This window comes from Saccostrea cucullata, unplaced genomic scaffold (genome assembly GCF_032062105.1).
Source record: "Saccostrea cucullata isolate Sc308-1 unplaced genomic scaffold, CSIRO_AGI_Scuc_v1 ctg224, whole genome shotgun sequence".
Classification (NCBI taxonomy): domain Eukaryota; kingdom Metazoa; phylum Mollusca; class Bivalvia; order Ostreida; family Ostreidae; genus Saccostrea; species Saccostrea cuccullata.
Window position 1 is genome coordinate 472,648 of NW_026931873.1, and position 25,110 is coordinate 497,757.

Sequence of the window (25,110 nt, forward strand, 5' to 3'; positions counted from 1 at the left end):
CTTAGCAATGAAAGAAGAACCTAAATTACTACATGTTATGGCTATATATTATTTATAGGCGTCAACGATATAACAAAAGTTATAACTATATCCAGTCGAACAATGCAATTGTCGACATAATGCAATGTGGAAAAAATAGCGCTCTTTGAATTTGTTTCATAGTATGTTAAAATTGGGACAAAATTAATGCACTCTGTAGTTTCTTTTCATAGTGCATTAATTTTGAGACAAAATCCACTTTTCTCGGCTATTCTATGCTTGGAGTCATCTTTTGAACAAACCTTAAGTTGCACTTCTTGTTGGTATTTTCATTTAAATATGATTGATGAAGACTTTGTTTATCTTCTTTTTCCTCTTCAAATTCTTCAAAATCAAATGTCAGTTTTGAATATTTGGAATATTCCAAACAACCCAAATAAATTTGAATTATATATCTACATGTATATTGGACACCGAAACTTCATAAAAATCCTTTCAAACAAAAATATTCCAGTAACTCTTATACCAAGCCTCTTTCTTTAGTCTTTACTCCTAATTAACATTTTAACAGTAATGAAGGAGAAACTTCACGATTACTGTGCAACAATGTATTCAAGAAGTAGTGGAAATCACATGTGGCTACTAAACAATTCCAAGGAACTTTTGGAACAATTGAAATCACAAAATTTTTACTAAAATCAACAACTGACAACTGATTTTTCAATAAAAATCGAACTACATGTAGTAAAATTACTTACCTTGTCATTGTACATTTGCAAAATTACTTTGTTTAACACATTTTTATTACACACAAAAGTACTCTGAAGTTGATATTAAAGAGATGCTTGAGTTTCTGATTGACAATATCTATGTTTTAATTTAATTAAAGCAATTTCTATGTTTTTGGAGACCAGGTCTTCCAACAATCTTGAAATTCCCATGTGTAATAATTCCTCCCCGTTATCAGCAGACCTATGTTTGTATTCATCTGAAGTAGAATTTGTTCAAAATTGTTTACGTGAAAAGAAGAAAACACTTGCTGTGGCCTTCAACTCGACATTTAGATATATCGATGACGTATTGTCAATTAAAAATAGTTATTTCCATTCCTTTGTCGACGATATTTAAACAATAAGAGATGTTTTACATCTGTTTCAAATTTGGATCTTTTACTTGAATGCGGAGTTTATATCTCTCAGTCGATTCGATATGGGAGAGTATGTTTTACGTATGAACAATTTCTAAAACCAGGTTAGTTATTGGCTAACAAGTTGCTGAAGCAAGAATATCAGTAGTCTCGTACAAATTCATCATTGTGTAAGTTCTCTGGTCGACCTTGTCAGCAAATACAATTTATTATTAAGTCAAATGCTGACTGACCTTTTTTCATATTGATTGTAAGGCCACTATGTACACACTGATTTGTCCATGGATTTTACGTTATTTCCCGATCATGTCAAGGAGAACAATGCGTATGTGACCTATATATACCTGATCCCACCTCTGAATGTTCCTATTTTGTAATATCTATTGGACTCTTGAGCTCCACATATTTCGTTTTGCAATTTTTCATATGTATTTCAATGTTAAAGTTTAATTGCCCAGAGTGGCCCAAACTTACCGCAGAGATTTATGTTTTAAAACAAAATGAAATCTCTGCTAACTGAGAATCCTCCATATAAATATTATTAGTCAGGAGACATGACTCTTTTCTCTTGAGAACAAAATTTTTATATTTGTTTTCTATTTTTACCGAATGAATCTTTTATCATCCGTAGTATTCCCACCCTACCCTGGGGATTTTGCTATGAACACAATTTAAACGGATGTTTTCATATCAATATGACTGATCCTGGCTTTCCCATTCTTGAGGAAAAAATTCTTAAAGATTTTTGCTATATGTACTAATGTCAAAAGTAGATCATCCACAGTGCCACAATCGTATGGGATGATGATTGAAACTACACTATGTTTGAAATCTTTGAAAAAGTATTATCTTTTCGGACTCAGTATTCTTGTGATGGATGTTTTTAAATGACGTCACTCAATTTTAATTTTTTTCTTCACCATCTGCCCTTGGCGGAGAAAAACCTAAGGATGTTCTGTGTAAATTTTGTATAAGATAGGTCATATGCTTTTGGGGAAGAAGCTAGAATAACTAAAATGTAACAACGACAATGACATCGACGAAATCAATCCAATGGGCAATAGACTAATTTTGATTTTTCACTTGAACCCAAAGTGCGCTGAAAAGCAAACTTTCTTCTCTAAGAAACATTAAGTCTTTCTACAGATTCCTAATGGTCTTCAAAAGAAGAAGTACCGCATTTTCATCTTTGTTAAGGAATGATTAGTCACAATAAATGTTATATAAATCTTTCAAATAAAGGAATTAAGTTATCAATAAGTCAAATTTACTAAATTTTATAACGCAACGCTAAAAGCATTACAAACAACGAAGTAATAGCCGAGATAGAAAGTAGTTTAGAATAAAAATGCTAAATTGTTTATTTTCTGTAAAATGGCGAGACTGGTACATGTACCTATCTTCGATTTCAAAAAAATATTTGTGAGAGCAATACCGGTATTTCAGAAACATTTTGTATGTAACACTTCTTGATTAAATACAAATTTATGACAGTTTGTCTTATAGATCACTTATGATAGACAATAGGACTAAGTTTATCACATTTTTTATCCACTTAATTGAACGAAGATTTTATAACTTAGAAAAATTATATTTTTTTGGTTAATTACAATCAAAAGGTGCAATTATTGATGTAGAAATGTTGAAAATTTTTCAGTTAATTTCTGACCCCTTTATAATACTCACAAAAACAACTGAGAATTAGTTTAATTTCACGCCTTCCTCAGTCCTTTCTGTTTTGCTAGATTAATATTAGTTCATAACTTTGAAAAAAAAACTTCTTGAATGAAAGTGATGGAAAGATGCATAAGGACAGAAAGAGTAACCTGCGTGACTCAGACCCCGCTTGTATAAGGACATAGAAAATGGCGACAACTGATTTTTCTCAAATGCAAATCTGGGTTCAGGACTTTGTACTCTTCAATCTTTGAAAACTATATATTGAGTTTAAAAAGAGAGCAATAAAATAAATGTTTTCAAACTTTATTTCACTCCCAAAGCTGTTTATAAACAGTATCCCTCAAGTTGACCAAGAATTCACGGTGATCTACAACTCTGTCCTTACAATCCGTTTCTGCAATTTAATACATAATACGTATTACAATTCACATTCAATACACATACAATGTCTATTCAATACGCATGCAATAAACATATGATATGGGGTTATTAAATTTTACATTGGTGAATATTTGTACGAGTTGACTGTACAAATGAATGACCTTGCAATATTACAATATTCACCGACATATGAGTTAAATACCTCCTGTACAATAGAGCTAAAACATATCCAATTGATTTATATTAATTATCAATTGCACTGCAGCAATTCAATGGATATATGATAGTTACATACTCCACAAATTCATATTTAATTTGAAATGCATCAAAATGAAGCTTGAAAATGAATTTTTTTCATGCAACAATTTTCATTATATTCATCCAAGGTTTTTGGAAGTTTAGAAAAGGTTTTATTTATATTAAAAGGAAAAAAATTATCAATTGCACTTAGATGCCAATGATTATTAGCATGATATGAAATAAGAAGCAAATGATAGCAAAAGCCTTTTACACTATGTATTATAGAATACACGACGGAAACAGAAGACAAAAAATACCAAATAAGTATAAAAGGCATGACAACTGAATGCCTGGATCTGTTTTTTGTAAAATATATTTGTTGATTTTAAGAAAATGCATAGGCGATATTCCTATTGGCTTTTTCTGCAAAAATAAAACTATATTAATATGATTAAATTTAATCTTCAACTTTAAAGAAACACTGTGGATAAATTTACATAACTTTGTGGATTCAGAGATACTTTTATGTACTTTTGATAACTTAACTGCTAATATTATAGGATGTCATTATCATTATTTATAGCATAGTGTGTCAAATTTAAACTCCGCATTATATGTCTTTTAAAAGAAATCATCAAAGGTTATTTTTTTAATTAGGTCAAAAGTGAAGGTCAATGTCAAAAATCGTTGAATGCTCGGACACATCTTGTCATAGGCAGTGCACATGTCAAATATGAAAAACCAGTCTCTTCTCATTCTAAAGTTATAAGGAAATATAACATATTTGAAACGTAGGTCATACCTCAAGGCCACAGGGTAAAAAATCATTAATGTACATGTATTTCGAAAGGTCTTGTCACAGGTAATAGATATCTCTAATATAGAAGCCCTATCTTTTCTCTTTCAAAAGTTATGACCAATCAAAAGTATGTCAAACTTCAAGGTCACGAGATCAAACATCATAGTACATTTGTATATTTAGAAAGGTCTGTCACATGTAATGTATATGTGAATTATGAAACCCATATCACATATCACATGAAAATGGAGAAAAATCAATCTTTGGAAGAAATATAATTAACCACCTAAGTCTTATATTCCAAAAAATAATAAACAAGAAAGATCTTTTTCAAACCAAGTTTTCAATTTTTTTCAGAAAAAAATCCTTAATTTAAAAGTAGGCGATCGAATTTGATATTTTGCAAGGAACCTTAAAAACGTGTAATTTCCAATTAGTATTTCCCTATGGATTTTGTCGTTCCTCATATTGACATACTGTGTAAAATTGTAGCTTACATTTCATTAAAAAGAAGCATTATTCTTATGTCAGCTCTCAAAAAAATCTCTATTGGTACACTAATCAGGATTTGGGTCTAATTCGTTCTGCGATTGGATCTGTTTATCTGAATATGTTTAGAGGTTGGATCACTTCTCTCTCGGAGCCTCGATTTGACAGCATGGAACAACATAACATTGCTTAGGAATTCCTCTGACCTATTGCGATTGTAGCGGACTTCGTTAGAGAAAAGGTAAGATGAATTTATATATCAAAGGCAAGGAAAAAATATTGAAAGACAAAAAAGCAAACATTTTTTTCTTTGAAAATGAAAATTAAAAACGAATTATAGCCTGGCAGTTTTGAAGAAATATTTCAAAACAAAAATTGTTAGATATAATAATTTTAAAAAATGTTCTCTTAAAATGATCGAGTGGAATGAGTTCTATTCAACAGTAACTGGTCTTTAAATATAACTTTTAATGTAGATTATTTTCTCGCAATTTTCATTTTAATGATGAAAAATTTCTTTCTTCTTTTTAAATTTATTTTAAAATAAATCAAATTTTCTATTCAACAGTAACTGATCTTCAAATGTAACATTTTTCATTTTAATGATGAAAAAAATTTTTTAAATTAAATATTGTAAAAATGAAAAATGAAAGCATGAAAAAATGCGTTGAATTAAATTAAATACATAGTAATTGACTCTTGATTCATTTTCAAAATTTTTTTCTAGCAGGTAAGCTGAAAAAATATATAATTCAGTGAAATGCAATTTGGACTGCATTCATAAAGAAAATTGAAATGGAATATTAATCAGTTAAATAAATTCATATTTCTTCGTCAGCAAGATAAATTAAGTGTCAATTTTCAGGATATTAGGAGGTTATTTCTAATCTAACATTTTCATTATTTTATCGTGTTTATCTTAAAAGCCAATTATACTTATTTCCATAATGATAATTTTGCACTGATACCAGCTCTTTAACACAACATCTTACATCTCTCTTCTGGAGAATTTTTGTTTATCAATTCATCCTATAACACTTACACATGGATGTATGTTATTCGGTTATTTAAAATTAAAGCAAACAAAAAGCTTTAAAAAAAATGGCTGTTTTCCTTCTTTACTTGATAAAATTGTACCGTTATAAACGTTTTTCCTTTGCATGATCCGCCTCATTACTTCATACACGAAATACAAAACATAGCAGTGACTTGTGTTGTCAGAGACAATCATGAGATAGACGAGAAATTCAAAGCTCCACTACTATCTGATTATTTGATAACGTTTAGAGTAATCCTCATGTCAGCAGTACTAAGATATATTATTTTTCTGCCCAAAATCTTTATCTGAGGTCGTGGTTGAGTTCATTAAAAAAAACCTTCCGTGCTTTATATAGTACCACCATCCATCATCTAGGATGGAAATTATCTCTTCCTAACTTGTACCTAAATATTTCAATATCAATACTGTGAAATCCGTGTCATGTATTTGGCTGTATCCTCCGTCATCTATATCTCAACACGCAATTATTCACCACCTAATCAGTGAAGATAATTGTTTGAAGTTGCACAATCTGTTATTTAAATGTAATAATTATTACCTTGAATTGATGGTATTGGTTTCAGAGAAAAAATGAAAAAAAAGCTACTGACAAATAGTTTCATAGAGTTGAAATAGAACTAGATCATAACAAAAGCAGAGTGAAACTATGGGCAGCGGAAAGGGCAAAAATTACCATAATGAGAAAACAAACAATTATTTTAATTTCAATGATCATAAAAACTTAACAAATGATATACAATGCATAATCAACAGACCTTTTCGCAGAACAAGTATACATTAAAACATAACAAACGAACAAGTACGTAACAAACATATATGAATGCAAAACCAACGATCATCTTTGCAGTACAAACGTACATAAAAACACGACAAACGAAAAAAACTTAACCAACATGCACGCGGTAAATCTAGTCTTCTCGACTCCCGACAGTATCGGATTTTTTTGTCGGTGCACAGAAACTCTTCAAACTTCTCAGGCACATTTTCTTTTTAAATGAATTCAATAATATGTAAAAACTTAAACAAATTTGCGTGTTTATTACTGAATCAGCAGTATCACCTTCAAAAAGCGGTAAATGTAGTACTTCGTTATAAATATGAAAACCAAAAACGGACATCGATACAGAGAGACGTAAGTGTCGTAGATAGTAAAGGTGCATGGGCACAGATTTGAAGTTAATATTTTCTGTATAATATTACGACTTATATATTTTAATAGCATTTCACACAAAAATATATTAAAAATCTTATTTCATCTAAAAGTTATTAAAACTTCAAATGTTTAGACGGGTTTGATTGACACATCCTTGCACTCTCACAAATTTTAATTTTATTCTTAATACTTAGGAAAAATGGCAATCTTGTTTCAATAACTTTAAGACGAAATAAATTAATTTCAAATCTGTGTCCATGTATCTTTTATATTGATATTGAGAAGATATTTCTTCTCAAAAAGATTGAATTAGTATTTCAGTGAAAATTGGTGGTGTTAATAAAAAAGATGAACAATTAAATTCTATAAAAATTCATAACATCAAAATGATTTGATTTCAAAAAAGATTTTTATCAAAATCTTTATAAAAAAAGGGCTAAATCTAACATTGTACTTAAGGTAAAATAATGCAAATTGAAAGTACTGCATTGTTATACATTGACGTAGCATCGTTTTTAAAAGGAGGGGGTAACCAAAGAAAAAGAAAAAAATTCAATCTAGCTGAAAAAAAGATTTTAAAAACTTATCAAGCAAAAACAAAAAGGAAATTTAAATGATATAGCCCAAACTCAAAAATCTCGTGTGTGTGAGTGTGTGTGTGTGTGTGTGTGTATGGGGGGGGGGGTTAGGTTTAACTTCTTTCAGTGCCAATTTTTTTCCCTAATATTCATGTACTACATATCCCTTTTTTGACATTACTCTTAAAATTGGGAATTGTTGCTACGTACCTGTCATATGATATGCCACTGTAATATAAAGTTATCATAATAGATTCTTGTAATATTTAAAGAATTGGGGAAAACCAACTTATGTAACAAGAACAACAAAAATTGACGAAATGGCCTTCAGGAGAATGAGATATTTTTCTATATTTTATATAAATTCTTTTCTTTCATTTTAAATTTTTAAGATGAATTAACCCCCATTAAAAGTAAAAAAATTAAGGGGGATCCGAGGTAGAACCACGTCCATGTTGTATAGCCTGTGAACATAAACATTATGTGGCAAAGAGTTCTATACAAAAAAAATGTGTGGGGGAATTGCTGTGCATACAAATTATCTAGCATGTAAATGAGGGTTTTCATTTATTAAAAAATATAAACTGTACCTCAGTTTGTTGTTTTTAATCGCGATTCTACGAAAACATTTGTGTCCTTTTTTCAGTGGTTTTCGCATTTTGTGTCCTTTTTTCAGTGGTTTTCGCATTTATAGCTGAGTACTAGATTTACCGCTTTTGGCAGATGATACTGCTGATTCAGTAATAAATACGCAAAATTGTTAAAGTTTTTATATATTAATGATTTTTTTTAACCTAGAAATTTGCCTGAGAAGTGTGAAGATTTTCTTGGCGCCGACAAAAGAGAAATCGGCAAGAAAAAGAAAAAAAAAAACGGGACCGTCGGGAGCCGGGAGTGTGATTTACCGCGTGCACGTTGGATTTTCGTGTTTTTATGTACGTTTGTACTGCAAAGATGGTTGGTTTTGCATTCATATATGTTTGTTACGAACGTGTTCGTTGGTTTTGCTTTTATGTATATTTGTTCTGCGAAAAGGTCTGTTGATTATGCATTGTATATCATTTGTTAAGTTTTTATGGTCATTGAAATAAAATAATTGTTTGTTTTCTTATTATTGTAATTTTTGCCCTTTCCGCTGCCCATAGTGAAACACCTCTCTTATAATTCTTGGAGAATTGGTCACATGGACATAACATCTACTGATTTTCGTGCTGTATCTTAAAAAGTAGACAACATGTATTTAATTCCTGCAATGTTAAAAGTTTTGCATTTTACAGTCTTCGAAGATCATCTCCTTACTTTGCGACTCTAGACCAGGCGACAAGTTTTTTAATGATTAGTCAAAAGGTTTGAACAGTTAATAATATGAGTTCCATTTTTATTGAATGCCAAAGAGTCGGGGCCTTTATGTATCATGAGGACTACTGGCAGAGGAATTTATTACTGAAACGAGATCTCGACCAATTACATTTAAAATGAAACTTTGAGTATAAGCTGGAAGTCATTATGTGAAGTTAAAAGCAAGTTCGAAAAGGTCATCGTAATGATGCCCTATACGTACATGATTTTGGAATTAAACTAAATGATTTTAATTCTACTATAATGTATGTGTGAATAAAAGTGATTTAGTAGTTAAAATATTAAAATTCCAACATCTTACATAATGTAGATAGCTATATACTAGTACACTTTTTTCCTTCTCGTATCTCAAGGTTCAAAACTAGTTTTTAATGTGGACAGTCTAAAGAAAGTTAGCCAAACGTAATTTCACTACGAGTATAATGCCCTGTTCACACGGAGAATCTAATTCGCAGTAAATTAATGCGAAGTAAACTAATGCGAATCAAACTAATGCGAATTAAATTGCGTTCACACGACAGCTAATGCGAAGTAAACTAATGCGAATTAAAAGGTTACTTCTGCAGCCTGGCGTCAGCACGGCTATTATGACGTCATTTGCAAATCATGTCACCTTATGCTGAAGCAGATCCATTTGGCATAATGACAAAGTGTCTGTATACACATTTTAATGATTAACAAAATTTTCCTTAGTTTTTCACTCAAAAATAGCACAAGTACGTATGGCTGACCACCGAGAAGTGGCATTTGACTAAAATTTTGCCATAACGCATGCGTCAGAATTCAAATCAAATTAGCTTCGTAGCGTTCACACGGAAATGCGAATAATTTAATGCGCAGTAAACTAATTCGAAGTACTAATTCGCATTCGCAGTAAACTTACGTTTAATTCGAATTAAACTCTCCGTGTGAACAGGGCATAAAATTGTAACTTTTCACTACGAGTATAAAATTGTAACTGTTTACTTAATCAGTTAAGATGATTGTTTGAAGTCTTACGATCTATTACGCAAAATATACCAAATTACTCGCAACAGATGGTGAATTCTGAGAATAGATGAACACGGGATACTGACAAACAGTAAAGAATACTAGTAATTTAGTTTTCATTTTAACTAATTTTGCATTTGCTTTTTATTAAATAAGATTCGACATTGGATCCAATAACATTGGATGTACAATCCTTTGATCTTGCTGATTTAGCTGTTAATATAACATGATCCTTTCGGAACCTGTGTGAATCTCTCTCCAGGTACCTTCTGTGAGAATTCATCACAAGAATCGAAGATTATATCTCCGGAAGATTGTGGTGTATCTCAAAAAGTAGACACCATGAGTTAAATTACTGTAATGTTTGCTAGATTGATAGGCATTTCATTTCCCCTCAAAGAGAAAGGAAGCTTGCATAGGTTTTGAAGATTCATGTGGGTTTACCTTTCGGTTTATCACCGTTATTATTATCAGATAAAGGAATCAAACTTGATTGTCTGCTAAAATCAAAGAAATAATAAAAATCATTCAGGTGCTTTTTACAAAAGTACAGAGTAAAAGCAGTTACGTATTGTTTCGTTTTGGTAAAGAAAAAATGCACAAAAAGTTCAGTTAATCAGTTAATGTGCTGATTTTCTTGTCTAACATAATTATCAAAGTTGTTTTATATATTGTAAGTTTTAAGCTTAAGGTAATCCGGTCTTCAGATTCTAAAAATCAGGCATTGAGTAATTAAAAATGTTCACAAAGATGTCTCTAAATTCTGCAAGTAAAATAAATTTACCCACGGTGTTTCTTAAAACTTTATCTTTAAAGATATCCATATTATGTAGGGGAACTTAGTAAATCTCAAATAAATTTTCAGGAAATGCGATTAGAACTATATTTTGCATATTTTCTTATTCATTGTTGATCAATTAATACATTTTAGGAATAAAAATCATAGGTATCTAGGCTTTTAAAGAAAATTGCAATGATTTTTATACCTATTTGGTACTTTTGTTTCTCCTACTTGCTTCCATGCATCGTTTTATAATGCATGGTGTATGAAGTGTTTCCTATCAATAAAACACCTAAATCACTTCTAATTTCACATCATGCTTATAAACATTGGTAACTAAGGCTAAATTAAAAGAACTTTGATTTTTTTAAATATGCAAGTTTTACTTACTTTTATGAGGTACAAATGTCAACTTTTTTAATACCGTTTATAAAAACTTTAAAAAACATTGAATCATATTTAGAGGCATAAAATGAAAATTGTTGCATGAGAAAATTTCAGTTTCACGCTTTATTTTAAGACTTTTTAAATTAAATTACAAATTAAAGAATTATCCTTCCTGGCTGAGGATCAGATATCCTTAAATGTGTTCGTTGTCTTCTTATTTCTTATTCATATCTCTCATAGATCCAGATGACTGTTACCTCAAGATTTCATTCAGACGTTTATCAGATATATTTTCCAAAACATTAAAATAAACACAAGATACCGGTTTTTTTTTTTATAAAGCAACAAGAACAATTCTGATATATTTCTTTACTTCCTGTCACTCATTTTCAATTTATAATTTTCTGTTTTAAAACTTTGAAATCTGGGCCACTTGATAACTGATCCTCAACTGCAAGACAATAGAGATAACTTCAGCTTTTTATCATCAATATTAAAACATAAGGAATTCCAATTACATGTATATATTTAAACAGGTGTTTTTAAAACAAAATGCATGAAATACCCTTTTTTTATTTAATAAGCAGATGCAAAGCAGAAAAAACAGTTGATGACCAGTTAGTCTTTAATGTCTCTTACTTTTGAAATTCATAAAGAAAACATACAAGGGAACTGTAAAATAAATACGAAAATGAACTGTGGAACAGGAAAGGTATTTAATTAAAAAAAAACAAAAAAACAAACGTTCCAGCAGAACTTGGCAGTGTACATATACTATAAACATATTTAATTGAATAATTCAATAAGGATTGGTCAACCGACAAAGTGTATACACTTCATTTCCTTGTAAAATATATTAAATAATATCTTGTTCATAATGATGAATAAGCCAATAATGAGAAATAAAGATTCCAATCAAGTATTATTCTTCCGTAATATAAATTTTAAAAAATGGCAACCCCATAGTTTTATACAAATAACATGAAAATTTAATTAAAATAAAACTTAAGTGTTGGATATTTGATACTAAAAGCTGTGTGGATGGACCGACAATGAGTGACTAAAATGAACATAAAAAAGATATTCGACAAGTATATTCTTTCTGCAATGTGGTGAAGACGTTCGAAAGGTGTTTATCTGAATATTTTTAAAAAGTTTTATACATAACTGAATGAACAATTCATTCGGCAAAATAATGTAAAACTTTGCTGATTAATAATTGTATAAGGAAAAGATGAATTTCAATACATCTATTGAAATATTCTTTGTAAAAAGCAATACTGGGTTAAGATATTAGAAAGGGGCCCATAGGGTACTAAAGTTGGAGAATTAAATTCATTAAGGTATTTCCATTCTCATAGTTTCATGGGTTCAAAGTAGAACACAGAACAGAGTTTAAAGTATTATTATCGCTAAAAATGAAGAGGTTGCCACATTTCTTAAGACATAAATAAACGGAAGTATATGCCAACTTTTAAAAAAAATATAATAAAGAAATATACTAAATGAAGCTACTTGAGGAGTCACTGTTCTTACCAAATTTTTTTAAAGAATGAATAATTGATTAAATAAAGAAAATATTCATTTTTTATATACTTTTACTAAATAATAATTTTTATTATATAGCTAATAAATGGTCTCTAATAAAATACAACCAAAAATCTAGAGAATTTTAGCGTTCAATATCTTGACGTTTTATTGAACGCTGAGTTTGAATTACGCATACGAGTATGCCCGAAATATTCCGAATACGAGCGTTCAATATCGAACGCCCTGTTGTAAACAAAAAAAGTCGTCTGGTCCAATTCTCAGAAATAAATTAAAGAAAAGAAGTAGCATCTAGGTAAGATGTGTTTATTTTTCACACAAAAATGAAATTATTTATTAAAATTTAGTACGTATTAGACCCATTAAACCTAAATCAGCAAATCATATCGCTCGGTAGGATCATTGAAATGATGCGATATTGAACGCTTACAGGACAGATGTTAATTTGAATGCCGATGCTAAAAAAATCATTAATTTGAGTTTTTTTAGTTGGAATAATTAATATAATAAATTATGTGGAAATGTTTTAGCTATATAATAAAGGAGTTATTGAACTTATATTGGTGAATATTGGCACAAGTTGGCTGTTCAAATTCATGAGCTTGCGAGTGTATTTGCCAACGAGTGCCAATATTCACCAATATAAGTTCAATAACCCTATAATATTTCATCTTTTGAAAGGCATTTGTCCAAAAGATGCATTTTCAATGGGCATAAATTTAGATCAGTGAGAGATTTTGTGAAAACCTATGACATCACAGAAGGATGGAAATAACTTAAAAAAATTATGTATTCGATTTTTGTTTTACTTCTTACTTAAAAGACAAAAGAAATGCATTCAGATGTATAAAGAAAGATTTAATATAAATCTAGTAATTATAAAACTGAAATTTAACAGTAAATGGACAAATGAAGTATATACGTATAACTTATTGCATGTTGTAACATTTGCATTGGTAAATACAATGAATACTATTTAGGACAATATTTGTCTCCCTAAGTTCACCATGGAAAGAATGTCTTAGATTGCCTTGTTATCTTTCAAAAGCAGACGTAATATTCCAATTAATGAGCTGTATTCCAGTCACCACCGTCTTTTAATACGTTGTCTTTATTGGATTTTCTTCGGGATGATTTTATTTAGCATTACTCTAGAAATATTCCTCAATTCTCAATAACAATACTGAGAGGGATGTTAAAGAGCCATCAATGATTGCTCCCAAGAAGAAAAGGCTGATTTGGCTTGCATGCTTCCGACACTAATGACATAGATGTTGTTGAGGCTGATAAACGGGAAGTGCAAGAAAAAACGTGTTACTCGTCTCTCACTGAATAATGAACGGATTGACAAACAATGCAAGGGAATATATATATCTTCTAGCACTATTTAAAGTCACGTGGTTATTTGCACAAAATGTCACTTTGTGATATTTTGTACGAGACAACAAAATATAAATGAGTTTTTACATGTACCTATTATTAATTCACTGGTTAAATCTTATATAAATAATTGTTTGTGAGACTTTAGATATTCTCTTGACTGGAAATATAACATTTTGAAAATTATTTTTGTGATTTATTGCCCCTTGTTACCGTCTTGTGGTTCTTCTTTTGAAAGATAAGCTATTTGCAGAATCTCTTTTTTATAACGTTTACAGAATTGTTAAAAAATATCAAATCTGCTATTAAAATTCCTTCCTTTAATTTGAAATATTGTAGATTTTAAATAGATCCATTCAAGGCATTAGGGATACGATAGGGCCAAATAGAATATAAGAGTCTTACAAAACTGTCTTCATTAATCTTCCAGAAATGATGGAACAGGAAAATTAGGTGAAAACTTTTTTGCATGTTAGTTTCTAAATTGTTTAAAGCATAACCCCTACGGATATTTGGGCAAAAAATGGAATCACTTTTACAGAAGAACATAAAGTAGGTATGTTTCTATTTTCAATAACTGTGACATAATGATTTGTTTTTTGTTCTAACTTTCCCAGCGCACATTCAATTCTTTTGAACTTGAGAGGATGGGTATATAACTGAGCAAAAAGATTACTTGTACATACATGTATAAGTATCTTTATAAACACCTTCTATTGAACGACCACGAGACCACGGGTCCAGTGCCTCTTGAAATATTGTGTAGATTCTAATTTTTTTTCGATTCATAACTATACGGGAAGGGATGTCAATTTTTTTGATGAGGTCGTTATATGTTCTATCATATCGTTAAGAAAACACATGACAATGAATATCACGTCGACTCTTTCACTATGTAACAAATTATTCAGTGGTTTGGTTATTTACAATTAAAATAAAACAAAATAATAAGGAAAAAAGTGTATATCCCTTATTGTAATTAATACAGTATATAAGGTAATACTTTCTTTATGTTTAAAATCATTTGAACCATGAACTAATTATGGTATTATAAAGCGTTTTAAGATTGATTTTTTTGGGAGTACTATCTGGCATGAATTACAGAAGCGTTCTGAAATGTTGATAAATTACCCCCATAACACTCTCGTTATTATTTCCATGGGGGCAGAAGTAATCGATAACCATTTAACAAGTTTACGTCATTTTGAGATGAAGACATTTCAATCAAATTTTTAATTAGCACTAGGAGATCTATCTTTCTGGATTATGCTACTTGCTGTACTCGAAGTAGGCATAGAATGAAATTTTGGGAAAAAGTTGCATATTCTTTCAAAGTACATGTAAAGGTGCATAAGATACATAAATATTCTTTATATACATTATATATCTATATCCATTTATATATCCATATCCATTTTATATACGTACATAAACCTTTCAATGAAATAGTAATTGTATCCACAAAAGAACTCGGCAAACAAAGACTTTTACCGAGACTGTTGGTTTCCTTGTTTTATCAACTTGATAGTGAATAGCTTGCCTCGCTTTTGTTCGTACGTACAGCAGGATCTTGCGTATGGAATCAACTGGGAGACATAAACCCCGTGTCCAGGTGATAAGGGTACATGTATATTGCTACATAAGGGAAGATGACGATAAAACAGCCGAAGTCATCAAATTTATCATAAAGCTTCGTTATTAGGTTACCATTAATGATTTTCCTTAGCAAAATATCAAAATATATAACAGATGTGTCAGCCTTTGTGTTATCTTTTATTTCAATTTCACTAGGATATGCTTTGGGAATCATTGTCTAGTTTTAGGGTATGCCAAAACTTCAACGATATTTCACATTTCCAACTATCGTTGATGTCCCCCATTATGCATAAATTATCCAACGTTTCCAATTATCGTTGACGTCCCTGACAATAACCTAAAAGTTAGACAGTGAGTCCTTATTTTTCAATTTCGTGAAATAAAATTGTAAATTTAGATTGAAAAAAGTGTGTATGATAGGTTTAAATTACATATCCCCCATGTCAATTTCAATAGTCCCCACTCACTGACGTCAGACACAAAGACAGACGCACGTGATCTACACGCACCAGGCACGTAGCATCGTTTTTAAAAGTGGGGGGGGACCTGCCAGAGAAATTTGTTTTTACTAACCTGAAAAAGTTGACAAGCAAAATAAAAAAAATAAGGAAAAGTTGTCCAAAGTTGGGGGAGGGGGGAATGTAGAGGCCAACTTTTTCTTCATGTCAACTACTTTCATTACCAATTCCTATACTACCGTATAGCGGGTAATTTTAGCGGGGTGCTAATTTTGGCTATATTTTCCGTACATCACTAATAGGGGTCCGCTAAAATAAATTACGCCAAAATTATTGGGGCGGGCAAAACGCCAAATTTTACACCCGCCAAGAAAACCCGCTATACGGTATATTTTCCGTACATCACTTTTGATTAATATTTCCTATAGTATAAGTAAGGTTGGGGAAAAAAGTGTTGCTACGTCCCTGCGCACATAAGGCTTCCTGAGCTCCTGCCCTTTCGCTCGGTGAAATTTACATTCGAGTTGAATTATCAAGAAATCTACCAACCTAACTTTCAAACATAATAATGGACAATCAGTGTAAACTACATATGATATTGATTGCTGTGGTTTTGGGTTGTTTTTTTTTCGAATGCGAAAATTTAGTTCATTTATATTGTATAACTAATGGTGTGCTTCTCTTTGCTTAAGAGTTGAAGAGAAACTAGTAAATTACATATAAAAATTGCATATGATATCTAAATATATAGGTGAAGATGTCTCGTTTGTCAAATAGTTTATTTTCAAGGATTTTAAAGTGTACAGTTACCAGTTCAAAAGAAGCCTCATTTAAAAAGTATTGCATTTTTTAAAGAAAATATTTAAGTTTAAAGAATAAAGATAGCTCTCTAGCTTGGCTTGAGATCTGTCACCTTCAAACTTGTATTGATGGAGTCCTACTTATGTGGAGAATATTTGTTTGATATATAAAACGAACAAGCTCACAATCTTAATTATTTCACTGAAATTTTCGATAGTAAAGTTTGCATGGAAAAGTGTCGTCTTTGGTGGAGTTTAACCTCTCCCAATTCCACGATCAGCACTTCGAGACCTGCCTCCCACTTCTAGTGTTGCCTCTTAATTTTCCTAACTTTATTTTAGTATGGTTTTCTACCTCTTTTCAAACCAAATCATTAAAGGTTTTTGTCAATATATTAACCTTTTTAGTAAAATTGCCATCATATCAGACAGAAAAGTAAACAATTTCAAGATGCATAATTTTATTAAACGTAGTTGACCTAGTTCAATAAAAATAGAATAATTTGTAAAATTGTTTTAAAGTGCTCCTTCTATTTCAATAAATACTTCGTTATATGTTAACTATCATGAAGATGGATATTTCTGTTAATTGTTCCAGGTTAACAAAATGAGATGTTGCCAAAATCAAAAAAAATATGTAAAATAAATTCTTTCAAAATACTGTTTCTCCTCCTGCTACATAGATAAGTGTAGATAACAATAAAAGTTTTTAAGTTATCATGTTTATTATGAGCCTTAGCTTTTAGTTTGCCTCAATATCTTTCTCTCATAAACCTATAATTTATGTAATCCTAGTGATCTGGCTAGAGTACCCTTGTAGTTAAAATATAACAAAGACAATGTATATTCAGTTAGAATTGATATTTATTAAATGACAATAAGTATATAACACAAACACAGTTAAGGGGAGATCACCGGGATATTTTCTTAGTACAAAGAACAATAAATTTGGCAACGGTATTTCCCCTGTTGCAAAAAATCATCACTTTGGCAAAAATATTTTAATAAAAATAATAAAACATTAAAAATTGATAAGCTATCATCATTATATCAACATACCGAATTACATACCACTCCATAAATATTTCTTTCTGAGTTAAACATTAAAAACAAAGTTTTCTCAACAGTCATTTTTATTAAAATTTCATTTTTAAGCTGCATGTTTTAAGCTTCATGTTTGTATTTTTTATCATTTAAAATTGCTTAAAAATAATCTTTTCACTAAAACAGTGAAAGCTGAAATAGTTTTTTTTTTTTGCTGAAGACATTTATAGCCGGTATGTTCACTGTGCTTATTGTCATTATTTTTCATAAAACCTTTTGAAATTAAGGAACATAACGAACAAAATTGTATGTCAGAGTTATGGAGTTATAACATGTATACCGTGTTTTATAGGAAGTTATGTCACTATAAACCATTTATTCTCCGATTTCTCTTCAGCTCTTACAATGATGGATGCTGATGAAATTGAGGATTTGAAAATTTGCTCTCATAGAGATTCATTTTTAATTTTGCTGATACAAGATTCTTCTTTGCCCTAATCTCGTATGTTTTTAGAAGAGTAACAGAACAAAGCGAAAACTGATGACAAAAAGACAGTTGGATATTACTGAATCTTCTCTATATGTCAATTTATTTCTGATAGTTGGATATCATGGTATTACCAGACTGGAAAAGTTGATCACGGGGAATGTAAAGGAATATTGCTCTTTCATGTAGCATTATTTTTGTGTGACAATTCAAATTAGGGTAAGGTTTTACCTAAGTTACATGAATTTTCAATGTTAAATATTTTCTTTTCACTAGTCATACATAGCGCGTTCCAGCAAATGTCCAACCGAACCTCTTTTTTCACTACTCACTAAGATATAAACAGTAGTAAAGGAGAAACTTCAGGAGTACTGTGCGACAATATATTCAAGAAGTGGTGTAAATCAGATGTGGATACTTAAAAATTCCAGGGAAATTTTGGAAATTTTGAAATCACAAGATTTTACCAAAATCATCAGCTTAAAAACTTACGACTTTTCAGTTTAATACATAAAGATAAGATTAGATAATGAACAGTTATGAAGTTGACATTTTTGAGATACAATTAATGTTGAGTATGTTTAATTATAGGAAAAACAATGGAGAAAAAAATTAATATCTTATTTACTGATCTATGTTTTATTTATATAATTAGATGGGCTTTATTTCTTTAGAAGAAGAAAGGAATGGATGTTACGCATTTAAGTTAAAATAATAATAATAAATAAGTACTTGAAAAGAAGATAAAATATCATACACTCAAGAATTCCGCAAGGACAAATTTATTCTTCAGAAGTAAAGGATATATGTACTATACATTTTCAGATTTCAATGAATCTGCCTTAGTTCAGTAATTTTGCAATTTCAAAATTTTCATGAGATTCTATTTTATTGTGTATCATGCATTTTAGAAAGTCCAATTACACGTAGAAAGAAGAACTTTTACTTAAATTTGTCTTGTCAGTTTCTTTCAATTCTAAGTACATGTATGACATAAATGAGTGATGGGCTAAGGTCTTTGATTTATTATCAACATTTAGTTAGGAAAGGTCTTGTATCTATATTTTGTTGTCAAAATTACGTAAAAAAAATCCTAAATCAACTGTTCCCAGGAACTCATCTAAACAGTTAAACAAACAAGCAGCAAGAAGGCACTAAGGAATTTGGAGATTTTGATAAGAAGAGAGGCAAAGCAGATATTCAATTTAATTGCCTAACAGAGTACGTCTTTCCCTTTTAGCTATACGCCTGATATTTTCTTTATCTATTCAAAAACAACTCTAGCAATATACTAAAAATATAAAATATAAAATTACCTTTTTGACAACATTTCTGTATATTTCTAACTGATTTCTTAATACTGGTTTCTGCGGATGTTAAATTAGAGTATTACATATTGATCATTTTCTGTACTAAAATAACAAAATGGCATTTGTAAAGAAATGACACTCTGTCTTTAAGAACTTTGCGGAATACATATCAAAACCCGACTGTTAAGCTTAACAAAATGGAAATTCTAGCAAAACATCCGCTAAGGGAATTGAATGATTTATATTTGTGTTATACGTTACAATAAATACTTTTGGAAGGAAATCACCATTTACTGAAAGGGGGCGACCTCATTACAGAAACCCATTACTTGGATTTCTAAATAATTTATTTGATCCTTGTCAGATTTTTTAAAAGTTCTTCGTAAGAACATTTTCGCTTAAAAGAAATATAACTTAAAAGAAATCTTCATTTTTGCATGGTGAAATATTAGTAATTTTTTGCATTTTTTTAGTTTGACAAATTCAGATGATTGTGTTATAAATTTTCAGCAATTTATTTCTAGCAGGAAGTAATTGGGTTTTTCTTTCATATGACAAATTAAAACTTTTGTGCAAATTAGCTTATCTGGCATCATACAAAACTGATGAGCTTAGGTACAATCACTTTTCAAAAGAATAGGTTAATTATTCTGAAAATTTTCACTGATTTGATAAATTTTACCTAGTATTTGAAAGGATTTATTGACATGTATAGATATACAGCTACAGTATGTTTGATGAAACAAAAGATACCTTATGGGGCAAAAATGAACTCTGTGAACATGAAATATCTCAATTTTTAAATATCTTCTCAATGTATTTATTTTCGAAAATGAAAGAGAAATGTGGAATGAACTTTCTTAACACCCTTTACAAATTAAGTCCATAAAACATGTTTACAAAATACGCGTATTCAGATCAAAAGCTAAAACAATACAAAATACAAGCAGAGCAAACATGGACTTCCAAAACTTCAGAGGTGGAATGAAGTGCCGTTGAGGAGTGAGCATCCCTTTCCGACCGATCACACCCGCCGTTTGCTCCTTGTCATGATCGGGAAATAACGGGAAAAATCCGTCGTCAATTCAGTGTATAAATAGTGGATTAACAATTAGTATGAAAAATCTCAGTTAGCATTTGATTCAATGATAAATTGTATTTGCTGACAAGTCCATTGTATCGACCATGGAACTTAGGAAATGAAGACTCTAAACGAGAATGCTGATATTCTTGTTTCTTCAATTTGTTTATTAATGATTTACCTCGAAATAGAAATTGTTCATACGTAGAGCATGTTCTTGCGTATCATTTCAACTGGAGAAATATAAACTAAGTATGCAAGTAATGAAGTTATATTGCTGCAAAAGTAAGGGGAGTTGACGATGGTAAAGTGAAGTCATCACGTTTATCATAGAGCTTGATTGCTAGATTACCATTAACGTCTTTTTCAAGTTTAGTATCCAGATATGAAATAGATGTGTCAGAATCTGTGGTATCTTTTATCTCAAGCTCATAGGGATATATCGTATCTACATAAGAATGGAAATTACCATTGTTAATTGACAATACGTTGTCGATATATCTAAATCTCGAGTTGATGGCCAGAAAGTGTTTTCTTCTTTTCACGCAGAAGATTTTGGACAAATTCTGCTGCTTATGACTACAAAAATAGGTCTGCTAATAACGGGACGTAATTGGTACCCATGGTGATTCCAATAGATTGTTGTAAGACCTGGTTTCCAAAAACATAGATACGTATGTTCAATCAGAAACTCAAGCATCTTTTCAATGTCAACTTCAGAGTACTTGTGAGTACAATCAGAATGTTTTTTAACAAAATAATTTTGCAAATGACCAATGACAAGGTAAGTAAATTTACGAGTTCAACTTTTATAGAAGAAGCAGCTGTCGATGATATCAGAAAGCCTGAACTTTAATTTATCGTGGGGAATGGTTGTGTATAAAGTTGAAAAGTCGTAAGTTTTAAAGATGATATAAGAATTTACAATCTTCTTTAGTAAAACAGCCAATTCAGGCAAACATCTTTCGAAGATTCGATTCAAATTATTTTAGTGTATGGTCACGAAGGCTAGGGTGGGACCATAGCATTGTAATGTAACAGATCACAGTACATACACTAGACAAAATTGCTAACGCACCATTTGTTAGTTCTTATTTGTGAATTGATAATTTGCCGAGTGGGTACTAGTGTATATAATATGCCATTATTTCTAAAACAGTGGGATTGACAAATGTCTTGGTATCATGAAAAGACCCTTAAATGACCTTCTTGTCCAAAAACCAATTTCCAGATGTGCACTGCGCACCATTTTTGCCCAGATATGAAATTGTTGACCACTAACGGTGGTTTGTAGTAGTTTCCCAGTTATAAATTAAATTATAAACAATCATTGACTCTCACATCGTCTAGTAATCAGTGCCTCAAAATCCATACCAAATCCACTCAACTTCCGGTTGACCTAGTTTTGTGGAACAATTTTTGTTATTGTATGCTGCTTACTTAAAGTCGTGGTACCTAAGTAAACATTTTTATGGTTGTTAATCTATCTGTAACAATTTATCATAAGTGGAATTCATTTTCAACAGATTGTCACTGTGTGCTTTAGCACGCTCTTCAAGCGTCAAATGCCACATACGCCGTAACTTTTTTTTCTGAGTTTTTAATTAGTACAAATGTGAAGAACACAAATACAAAGAAAAAATTGGATTTTTTTCTTCGAAAATGGAATAGACACGATTTTATTTTTTTCTATGAATTGGTCACACTTCAGTAAACATGAATTGGTCACACTTCAGTAAACATTGTACTTATTTATAAGGTTTGACATTTATATGCCTTACTTTTTGTTAAAGTAACATATTTATAATTCAAATACATCATAAACAGGTTTTTAAAAGTAAAATATTAATTCTCTTAGGTGGTGCGTTAGTAATTTTGTCTAGTGTACAGGGTAGCGGTATTTTGTAATGATTTTGTAAAAACAACATATCCTATAAATTCATTACACCATTTCAACATTGTCACGTGTAATTAACGACCCAGGATCTCGTATAATTAGTGACCCACGATCCCATATCTGATTCATCAATATCGTAGTGGAAATTAATCATAGTACTTAGGTGCTTCAATTCATTTCTCAGCTGTTAATGGTGGTCTGTTCAAGAGAGACCTCACACTTCTAGACAAGATCATCCTCAGAGAATTGACCTGATCGACTGAAATATGCAATGAGTCCTTTACCAAAATTGTCAAATTTATGACCCTGCATTGATGGGTTGAGTTGGTCTTAAACTGAAAAATATATTTATTTGTTTGAAAATCTCTTTACTCATGGACATCAGTTAAGCAGGCAAAATGTTTGCTATATTACAATTATTGCTTTGCCTTTTACCAAATATTGAAAAGTTCACGGATCCCTCGCCTAAATTTCAGGGCTCAGAATGATATAAGATTAGTAACATGCTCAAAACATGTGAGAATACAAATAATATTTTTTAACATCACTTAAAATATTTTTCTGCAACCATGGAAATTTAACTGCAAATTGTATGTGAATGTCTAGTACACATTAAGTATACACTCCTACCAGAACTGTGAAAGTACTATCACATTAGGCCAGAATTCTGACTCCGGGAGGCGCTAAGGTGGTCAAAACCTGACAGACGTAGCAGGTGTTCATGAATCTCTGGGTTTTTTGTACTCTTAATTTTTTAATTTCTTATAAAACTTGCCGATTGCATTTTTTTTCTTTTTGTCATCTAGTTCTATCTAAAATTTAGGTTCCCTGACTTTATTGTTTTAATAAAGTTTAATCCAACTATAGCCAAAGGATATATTTTGCAGTGGTGTGTGTTATAGATATGGAGGATGGTGACATAAATAGTGCAACATAAGATTAATGTAGACAATTTAATTTAGGGAATATATAGGACACTGAATGGTCACAGCTTGTATTTGTTTCTACATGAAACATGTGCATATAGGTTAATTTGGTTTATAGTTACTATTGATCTTGAAAATGCATCCGGTTCTTGTTTTTCATTAACTATGAAAATTCTATTTTGCAGTAACTTGTGTGATTTGGGATATGGAGAACATTTCGGAGAGTTCCAACCTAACAGATTACCGGTGTGCTATGTCTAGCAGTAGAGGAAAAGCATATATTTGCATCATCTCGGAGTTTGCACCGATGACCGTTTGGTTCGATCGCTACGTCACTATTTTCTGGTACTGTGTTGGAATTACCGGAAATTCTCTGACTATTAAAATATGGTCCAGACGCGTGAGCAGGCTAAATATTTCTGCGCTTTATTTAATAGTACTCGCTTTTACAGATTTGTTTTATCTTTTTCTGCATGTAATCCAAGAACTTAAATTCGCCTGGGGAGTCCCAAGTATTGACATTGCCGGATGGTGCCAGGTTTACTTTGTGTTTTACATGTTTGCGATGTATATGAGTCCATTTCTAATTCTTGGATTTACAATTGAACGGTTTTTGTCAATTAAAAGTCCTTTCAAAAGTCAAAGGTTTTCCGTAACAAATCGGGGGCCTCTTGAGATATCTGGAATCACCATGCTTGCCCTCTTGCTGGCAATACCTCAAATGTTTTCGTGGGAAATAATACAGGGCGAATGTCAAGGACCGCATCATGACTTTTATGCCGTTTGGTCCTGGATTTCAGACAGTCTCGTTTTCGTAATATTTCCTGTGACGTCACTTGTTCTTAATTCTCTAGTGATGAAAGCAGCATCTAAGGCCGACAAAAAACGACAAAGTACTTTACCTCTAAATCGAAGGAAGTCCACACCAGAAAAATCTGCCCATCACAATAAAACAAAGCACAGTCCCTCCACCTTAACGTTATTGTGTGTGTCATTTTACAGGATCATAACAGTCATACCGGTGACGATTGCATTCGCTCTTCAGGGAGAATTCAAGCCAGGCAGTTTGGAACTCTCGCTGTCTGAAATAAAGAACGATGATGTGTGGTCCGATCATTTTGTGTGGTACAGAGCGAAGAAAGCCGTGGACGAGATCGGTCTATCACAATACAGCTGTAATATCTTCATTTATTTAATCACCGCTACTCACTTTCGGCACGAAATGAAGAGGCTGTTTTATTTCGTGCCCTTTATGCGGCCTGATGCAGGATTTTCTGGCAGTTTTAACAGAACTTCTATAGAACTTAGTTTTCTTAGAAATAAACCAAAGGATAAAGTCGATCAGTTATAAATGTTCTCGGTTTCTTGATTCCAGTTCTTCTAAGCTCTACTGATCAAATACGTAATGCAATGAAAAGGTCTGCGTCTTCCGCCCGTTTGTCTATTTCTGAACAACTTTTAACCACTTTACCTTTCTGCAGTTTAGTATATGTTTAATAAAATTTGGTATAGAAGTAGAAAATTTTTTTAAAAAATTATTATGTAACGGTATTAACGATG

The 25,110-nt window shown here is 31.1% G+C and overlaps 1 protein-coding gene across 2 annotated transcripts; it reads left to right on the forward strand.

Moving 5' to 3' along the window:
- Nucleotides 1–4,737: 4,737 nt before the first annotated feature.
- On the forward strand, nucleotides 4,738–25,110 carry LOC134233849 (growth hormone secretagogue receptor type 1-like). 2 transcript variants are annotated; one of them, XM_062715899.1, is made up of 3 exons: nucleotides 4,738–4,956; nucleotides 18,452–18,555; nucleotides 23,736–25,110. In XM_062715899.1, the coding sequence occupies exon 3, from the start codon at nucleotides 23,756–23,758 to the stop codon at nucleotides 24,899–24,901; it is 1,146 nt and encodes a 381-aa protein (XP_062571883.1). In that variant the 5' UTR covers nucleotides 4,738–4,956; nucleotides 18,452–18,555; nucleotides 23,736–23,755; the 3' UTR covers nucleotides 24,902–25,110. The 2 variants fall into 2 exon arrangements, with proteins under 2 accessions (XP_062571883.1, XP_062571884.1); XM_062715900.1 differs by lacking the exon at nucleotides 18,452–18,555.